Source organism: Aulonocara sp. 'chitande type north' Nkhata Bay, linkage group LG4 (assembly GCF_057382095.1).
Source record: "Aulonocara sp. 'chitande type north' Nkhata Bay isolate Kocher_YH1m ecotype deep benthic linkage group LG4, A_spYH_male_GT1.1, whole genome shotgun sequence".
NCBI classification, from domain to species: domain Eukaryota; kingdom Metazoa; phylum Chordata; class Actinopteri; order Cichliformes; family Cichlidae; genus Aulonocara; species Aulonocara sp. 'chitande type north' Nkhata Bay.
Window position 1 is genome coordinate 2,686,773 of NC_141347.1, and position 8,789 is coordinate 2,695,561.

General features: G+C 39.3%; 1 protein-coding gene across 1 annotated transcript; it reads left to right on the top strand.

Annotated features, from left to right (window-relative positions):
• The first annotated feature begins 825 nt into the window (after positions 1-825).
• LOC147331733 (uncharacterized) lies at positions 826-1,721 on the top strand. The gene has a single exon (XM_086287941.1). The coding sequence runs from the start codon at positions 884-886 to the stop codon at positions 1,577-1,579; it is 696 nt and encodes a 231-aa protein (XP_086144067.1). The 5' UTR covers positions 826-883; the 3' UTR covers positions 1,580-1,721.
• The last annotated feature ends 7,068 nt before the right edge of the window (positions 1,722-8,789 follow it).

An 8,789-nucleotide genomic window follows, 5' to 3' on the forward strand; every position in this document is an offset into this window, starting at 1 on the left:
TATTAAACTAGCTTTGGTGTATCTGTGCTGTTGCCTTCAGTTGCTGTTTTTCTCAGTGAATCTGCAGTCATACTGTTCATCCACATCCTTAACGCACAGAAAATCACAAGGTGGGCGGGAACCTCCTCCCATCAGCCCTACACCATTAGCTCAGTACTTTGTGAAGATATGCTGCCAGTTCATGAGAAAACTGAGTCAGAGTTGGAGAGAGTGATATTACTTACTTTCTGTCACCACCAAACAGGTGTGGCACATGGAGCCAGGTTTCTCCTGTAAAAAGGTATTTTTTTCCTTTGCACTGTCACCAAGTGATTGCTATTATTGAAGGGCCTTTGCAATATGACTCGCTGTCATTTGGTGGTATATAAATAAAACTGAATTGAAGTGATGTCTTGAAATTGCAGGTCTGTTAAAAAATGTTCCTACTTTTGAAGGTGTGATGAGCTACAGATCAATGTTATTTCTAGCTTTATTCACCTAATAGGTTAAATTGAACTGTTTGGCCATGTTTGGCCAAAAACCCATCTCCATAGAGATTGTGTCAGCTCCCAAACAGACCAAAAACCAAACTAAAAACCAGCAATAAACAATTTAAACATAAGAAATCAAAAAGAAAGAACAATACAGTATCCACATCTGAACCAAAGAGTAAAACAGTGAAATGTGGATTATTAAATATTAGGTCTCTCTCCTCCAAGTCTCTGTTAGTACATGACTTAATAATTGATCAACAAATCGATTTACTCAGCCTTACAGAAACCTGGTTGCAGCAGGATGATTATGTTAGTTTAAATGAATCAACAATCAATCGAGTGAGAGGAAGGACGCTAGCATCAACTAGCTAGCCGGTCGTCACGGCAAAGCTACAAGAGCGTCTCTCAGCATGGGCCCGAAAAAAGTTCTGTCAGCCGAGGAAGGAGACGATATTAAGAAGTCGCTGGAGTTTATGACAGAGGAGATTTCTACTGTCAAACTGCAGCAGAAAGCCATCCTGGACCTGGTCGAGGAAGTTAAGGCTCTCCGCATCCAGAACGCCGAGAAGGATCGGCGGCTGGCGTACCTGGAGAACAGAGTGGCGGATTTGGAGCAGTACACCCGGATGAACGATGTTATCATCACGGGGCTTCGCATCAAACCCCGGTCATACGCCCGGGCGGTCGCCACTGACAATGTAGGAGGGCCAGGAGAGGAAGATGTCAACTCCACGGAGCATCAAGTGGTTACCTTTCTACGGTCCAAAGGTGTGGAAGTGGATTATAACAACATTGAGGCTTGCCACCCTCTGCCCCGAAAAAATGACAGTGACAAACCAGCCATCATTGTGAGATTTGCAAACAGAAAACAGAAAACAGCACTGTTAAAACAAGGAAGGAAACTGAAAGGATCCGATGTCTTCATGAACGAACATCTGATAAAAAGAAATGCGGACATTGCCAGGAAAGCACGTTACTTGAAGAAACAGGGAAAAATTCAAAATACATGGACCACCAACTGCAAAGTATTCATTAAACTCAATGGAACACCGGAACAAGCCAAAGTGTTGGTCATCAGAAATATGGAAGAGCTGGACAAATACTGAGGTCAACTTACTCTGGAGGTATGAATACACATGTGACGTGACACACAACACAACACATGGCACAGTCCAAAAGAACTTCATCTGCATCCGGCAACAATATCAACATAACTCATTGGAATTCTCTTTATGATAATCTGGAACTGAGAACATTTCGATACACAGACCATAATGTTCTAGACTTAGAAAAGGATATAGACCCGGAAAATAATTTCTTCTACAACATCAGCAGTAACTGCTGCTACTTCACTGATGAACAGTTTAAGCACACCATCAACACGGAAAATAAATTATCAATAATCCATTTTAATAGCAGAAGTCTGTATGCCAACTTCAACAATATAAAGGAATATCTAAATGAGTTGACAAATCCATTTGGAATTATTGCCATTTCTGAAACATGGATCAATGCGGAGAAAGGAATGGACTTTGGACTGGAGGGATATGAAGTGAATTTTGTAAATAGAAGGAACAAGAGTGGAGGGGGAGTAGCTGTGTATGTGGATAAAAACCTAAACTACAAGGTGGTAGAAAGTATGACAACTGTAATTGATAATTTACTAGAATGTATAACAATTGAAATTTATAAGGAAAAAGAAAAAAATGTAATAATTAGCTGTATATATAGAACACCTGGCTCTAGTATTCAAGTATTTAATGACTTCATAGAGGAAATATTCTCTAAAACAAATCAAAAAGTTATGTTTATCTGTGGTGATTTTAATATTGACCTGTTGAATCCAAAAAAGCATAAAATGACCGACGAATTCCTAAACACTATGTACAGTTTGAGTTTACATCCTAAAATAACCAGGCCTAGCAGAATTACACCACATTGTGCCACCTTACTTGACAATATTTTCACTAACAATATGGAAAACAACATTGTGAGCGGAATATTAATTAATGACATCAGTGATCACCTACCAGTTTTTGCAGTTTATGACACTAATTATAAGAAAAACCAGCATGAAGAACAACTGAGATACAGGCGTGTAAGGACAGAAGAAACTATGACTGCATTTAAGAACGATCTATTAAATCAAAAATTCTAAAATTCACAGATCTGGTTCATTTTCTCACAGCACAAATTATATATAAAGCAATAAATAACCTGCTTCCTGACAATATTCTAAAAATGTTTTCTAAAAGGGAACGGGGATACAATTTGAGGGGGGAATTAAATTTAAAACATCCTCGTATCAGTACAACATTAAAAAGTTTTTGCATCTCTGTGTGTGGAGTGAAGCTGTGGAACAGACTAAGTAAAGATATGAAGCAATGTCCAAGCATGGCACAGTTTAAAAAGCGGTTTAAGGATATGGTTTTTACAGGGTACAGGGAAAAGGTAGAGATTTGATAGGGTGTTCTTGTCTAATATTTTCATGTGTGTGCGCATGCACGGGTATGTTGTTATGGGTATATATATATATATATATATATATATATATATATATATATATATATATATATATATATATATATATATAATTGTAGGTTGTGTATCCTTGAGGTGTTAATGGGGTTATTGAAAATGTGTATATGTGCGTATGTGTGTATATACGTATGTATGGATAGATAGAAACATATATGTGTATATATTAAAAAAAAAAAAAAATTACACATAACATATAATGTAATTGCAAGGAGGTATTTCTGTAGTCTATTGATACTAGATAGTGGAAAAGGGGTGGGATTAAATAAGCTTATGCTTCTTCCTGCTCCTTTTTGAACATGGACGTTATTTGGAGTTGTGGTTGCTCGTTTTCCTTTTGTTTGCTTTGTTCATTTGTCTCTTTTAATTCTATTTTTTTTAATACTTTTTCAACATGTTCAAAATAAAGATTCAATCAATCAATCAATCAAAACACCCTCGAGTCATTCTAACTACAGAAACCTCGAAGCACAGGCCGAGGGGGCGGTGTGGCAGCAATTTTTCACACCAGCCTATTAATCAACCAAAGACCCAGACAGACTTTTAATTCATTTGAAAGCCTGATGCTTAGCCTTGTCCACCCCAGCTGTAAAACTCAGAAGCCAGTCTTACTTGTTACCATATATCATCCACTTTACACAGAGTTTCTGTCTGATTTCTCAGACTTTATATCTAATTTAGTTCTGAGCTCAGATAAAATAATTATTGTGGGTGACTTTAACATCCATGTAGATGCTAAAAATGACAGCCTCAACATGGCATTTAATCTGTTACTAGACTCAATTGGCTTCTCTCAAAATGTAAAAGAACCCACCCACCACTTTAATCACACTCTAGATCTTGTTTTAACATATAGCATAGAAACTGAACATTTAACAGTGTTTCCTGAAAACCCTCTCCTGTCTGATCATTTCCTGATAACATTTACATTTACAATAATTGATTACACAGCGGTGGAGAGTGGACTTTATCACAGTAGATGTCTTTCTGAAAGCGCTGTAACTAAGTTTAAGAATATAATCCACCCACTGTTATCATCTCCAATGACCTGTACCAACACAGAGCAGAGCAGCTATCTGAACGCTACCCCAACAGAGGTCGATTATCTTGTTAATAATTTTACCTCCTCACTACGTACAACTCTGGATACTGTAGCTCCTGTGAAAACTAAGGTCTCTAATCAGAAGTACCTGACTCCGTGGTATAATTCTCAAACACGTACCCTAAAGCAGATGACTCGTAATCTGGAGAGGAAATGGCGTGTCACAAATTTAGAGGATCATCATTTAGCCTGGAGAAATAGTTTGCTGCTTTATAAGAAAGCCCTCCGCAAAGCCAGAACATCTTACTAATCATCACTGATTGAAGAAAATAAGAACAACCCCAGGTTTCTCTTCAGCACTGTAGCCAGGCTGACAAAAAGTCAGAGCTCTTTTGAGCCAACCATCCCTTTAACGTTAACTAGTAATGACTTCATGAACTTCTTCACAAATAAAATTTTTATCATTAGAGAAAAAATTACCAATAATCATCTCACAGATGTAATATTATCTACAGCTACTCTTAGTACCATTGATGTTAAGTTAGACTCTTTTTCTCCAATTGATCTTTCTGAGTTAACTTCAATAATTACTTCCTCCAAACCATCAACGTGTCTTTTAGACCCCATTCCTACAAAACTGCTCAAAGAAGTCCTGCCATTAATTAATTCTTCGATCTTAAATATGATCAACCTATCTCTAATGATCGGCTATGTACCACAGGCCTTCAAGCTAGCTGTAGTTAAACCTTTACTCAAAAATAATCTCTAGACCCAGCAGTCTTAGCTAATTATAGGCCAATCTCCAACCTTCCTTTCATATCAAAAATCTTTGAAAGAGTAGTTGTCAAACAGCTAACAGATCATCTGCAGAGGAATGGTTTATTTGAAGAGTTTCAGTCAGGTTTCAGAGCTCAGCACAGCACAGAAACAGCTTTAGTGAAGGTTACAAATGACCTTCTTATGGCCTCTGACAGTGGACTCATCTCTGTGCTTGTCCTGCTAGACCTTAGTGCAGCATTCGATACTGTTGACCATTGATAGGTTTGTAGCTCGAACCTATTCGCTGGAACGTTAAGGACAATCTGCTACGCAGCAAAAAGCAAGACTCAAGGCACCAAAGTTCTCTGGTTTACTCATGCATGAGGGAGACCTGGCTAGAGCCAAGTGTCGTCCCACCACTTGACCTCCATCAGACTCTCAGCCAGGCTCCCCATAGCACTCCTTTTATTGTGGTTACATGAATATGCATAGGGTCATTAACATATAGCATCTTACATAGATATACATGTGAACAAAGAATACTGTGTGTGTGTGTGTGTGTGTGTGTGTGTGTGTGTGTGTGTGTGTGTGTGTGTGTGTGTGGTACTGCTGATCAAAGGGTCATATACATGAAAGCACAAAGGCAAACATCCTTGGTCAGGAAGAGGGTAGACCCCCCCTCACCCTAGATGGTTCACCCTAGATAGCACGGTGAGGAAGTCCAGCAGTTCATCTAAACAAAAAGCACTTAGACTAGAACAGACGTAGCTACGTTAATCCTACCATAAAACAATAAGAAAAGGTACGACCTCTTCCCATGCTCCCAGGATGTAGGTGTGGAATACACACCAAGCCTTTGTAGCCTGTTAAAGATCACACATCCTATCACTACACAATTGATTATACACCTCTAAGCATACATGGTTAAATATTTCTAAGCATAAATGACAATCAACAATACAAAATCTAACAACCATAATATCCCATTAGAGCGATTAGAACATGCTGTAGGTATTACAGGTGCTGAACGCAGTGGTTTGTATCATATCTATCTAATAGACTCCAGTTTGTGCATGTAAATGGAGAGTCCTCTTCACACACTGAGGTTAATTATGGAGTTCCACAGGGTTCAGTGCTAGGACCAATTCTGTTTACATTATACATGCTTCCCTTAGGCAGTATCATTAGAAGACATAGCATACATTTTCACTGCTATGCTGATGACACCCAGCTCTATCTGTCCATGAAGCCAGATAACACACACCAATTAGTTAAACTGCAGGAATGTCTTAAAGACATAAAGACCTGGATGGCCGCTAACTTTCTGCTTCTTAATTCAGATCAAACTGAGGTTATTGTACTCGGCCCTGAAAAGCCTAGAAATATGGTATCTAACCAGATTCTTACTCTGGATGGCATTACCTTGGCCTCCAGTAACACTGTGAGGAACCTTGGAGTCATTTTTGACCAGGATATGTCCTTCAATACACATATTAAAGAAATATGTAAGACTGCGTTCTTCCATTTGCGCAACATCTCTAAAATTAGAAATATCTTGTCTCAGAGTGATGCTGAAAAACTAGTTCATGCATTTATTACTTCCAGGCTGGACGACTGTAATTCATTATTATCAGGATGTCCAAAAAACTCGCTGAAAAGCCTTCAGCTAATCCAAAATGCTGCAGCAAGAGTCCTGACAGGGACTAGAAAGAGAGAGCAGATTTCTCATGTTTTGGCTTCCCTTCATTGGCTTCCTGTTAAATCCAGAATTGAATTCAAAATCCTGCTCCTCACATACAAGGTCTTAAATAATCAGGCCCCATCTTATCTTAATGACCTTGTAGTACCATATCACCCTATTAGAGCACTTCGCTCTCGCTTTGCAGGCCTACTTGTTGTTCCTAGAGTATTTAAAAGTAGAATGGGAGGCAGAGCCTTCAGTTTTCAGGCCCCTCTTCTGTGGAACCAGCTTCCAGTTTGGATTCGGGAGACAGACACTATCTCTACTTTTAAGATTAGGCTTAAAACTTTCCTTTCTGCTAAAGCATATAGTTAGGGCTGGACCAGGTGACCCTGAATCCTCCCTTAGTTATGCTGCAATAGACATAGGCTGCCGGGGGATTCCCATGATGCATTGAGTTTTTCCTTTCCAGTCACCTTTCTCACTCACTATGTATTAATAGACCTCTCTGCATTGAATCATATCTGTTATTAACCTCTGTCTCTCTTCCACAGCATGTCTTTATCCTGTCTTCCTTCTCTCACCCCAACCGGTCGCAGCAGATGGCCCCGCCCCTCCTTCCCACTGTCGCCAAACTGCTTGCTCATAGGAGATCATATGATTGTTGGGTTTTTCTCTGTATCTATTATTGTGCGATCTAGTGTACAATATAAAGCGCCTTGAGGCGACTTTTGTTGTGATTTGGCACTATATAAATAAAATTGAATTGAATTGAATGTTCTGCACCCACATGCACGCACTCAAAATGTAGCTACAAGGCAAGGGGTTTAGCACGATGTCAAGAACCTCATGAAGCTCTGCTAACTGTTAAGAAGTGAGGTTGTGATAATACTAACAGGGAATGGCAAAAAGGTGAAAAATTAAGGACTGGCATTGTTTGAACATCAGGAAGAAGAACACCAGGGTCTGGTCAGGCTCCCAGAATTGCAGGGGTTTGGGGAAGAGTGACGATTTTTCATGGCGCAAACGTGTCAAACTGTCTTTGGTAATGCCATGCCCCACCATTCAAAGTTTTGTTTTAATCCCGCATAATCGGCTGTCTGACACCAGATATTGACAAAGTGTTTGCAGAATGTGTGGTTACAGCAGATGAGTGTGGTGAGGGTTTTTGTTACAGACCACTCGGGTGATGCAGCAGGGTGCTTCACTTGCAGCAGAAAAATATATCGCACTGCCGTGGGCTAAAAAGTGAAGAGACGAAGCACTTCTGCCGCTCACGTTATAAAGTGCTTGGAATGGGCCTTCAACAGCCTGACTGTCATATCGTGCAAACCCAATGAGAGTCATTTCATTCCTCCTTGCAGACTGCTTGTACCACTGGATCATGTAAAAATCACTGTTACTGTGATTGCAGTTAATCAGGACTTGTTTTCCAGCCACTTTGAACATCTGAGCAGGACTCTGATGGACAGTTTTTGATGAGAGCCCTACAGAAAAAACACAATTGAAGCACACAGTTGGAGTTATTAGAAGCATTAATATTTAAATCAGTACTTACAGAACTCAGGAATTTACCTGCTAGACATAGTGGAAGAGCAGCTAATTGAAGGAGTCTGAGCATCATTATTGTGAAGGTGAAAGCCAGAGAATCACAAAGAGTACTTGTGCAACTGCTGTTGACACTGTGTGATACAGAGACAGCCTAAGAGGTGTTTCCATGTGGTGGCATGGATTTACACAATTGTGATTATTTAGCGCCTCTGGTTGGCATTAATAGGGTACTGAACCCTTGATACTATGAATATAAATAAATGTAGAGTGTGCTGCACAACAGTACTTTTTGTATTATTGTAGCGTCTTTACCTTTCAATAAAAAAAATGCCTAAAAAAAGGCAACTGAAAATGAACTGATAAGGTTGGGTTTCTGGAGATTGAAATTTAACTCAAGTATTAAATTAATGGTAAATAAAATAGAAAAGATAGCAAAAGGTGACACACTGAGCTCAAACAACAGTCAGTCAACTCTGAGTAATCCTGAGTTAACTGTGAGCAATGAAAAAGGTTTGTAGAAATTCCAAAAAGATGAAAAGAAAGAAAGTAACTGGGGGAAAACCATATTTACTGTTAATGTTCCATAAACATTTGGAAACTGAGGTGGTGGACTTTTGAGAGAGGAATGTTGTTCCATTCCTGTGTGATAGAGGATTGCAGTTTCTCAAGAGTCCTGGGTGGTATCTTTGTTTTGTTTTGTTTTTGTTTCTGATGCACTCAGCCACTATGGCCTGTAAGCACACTC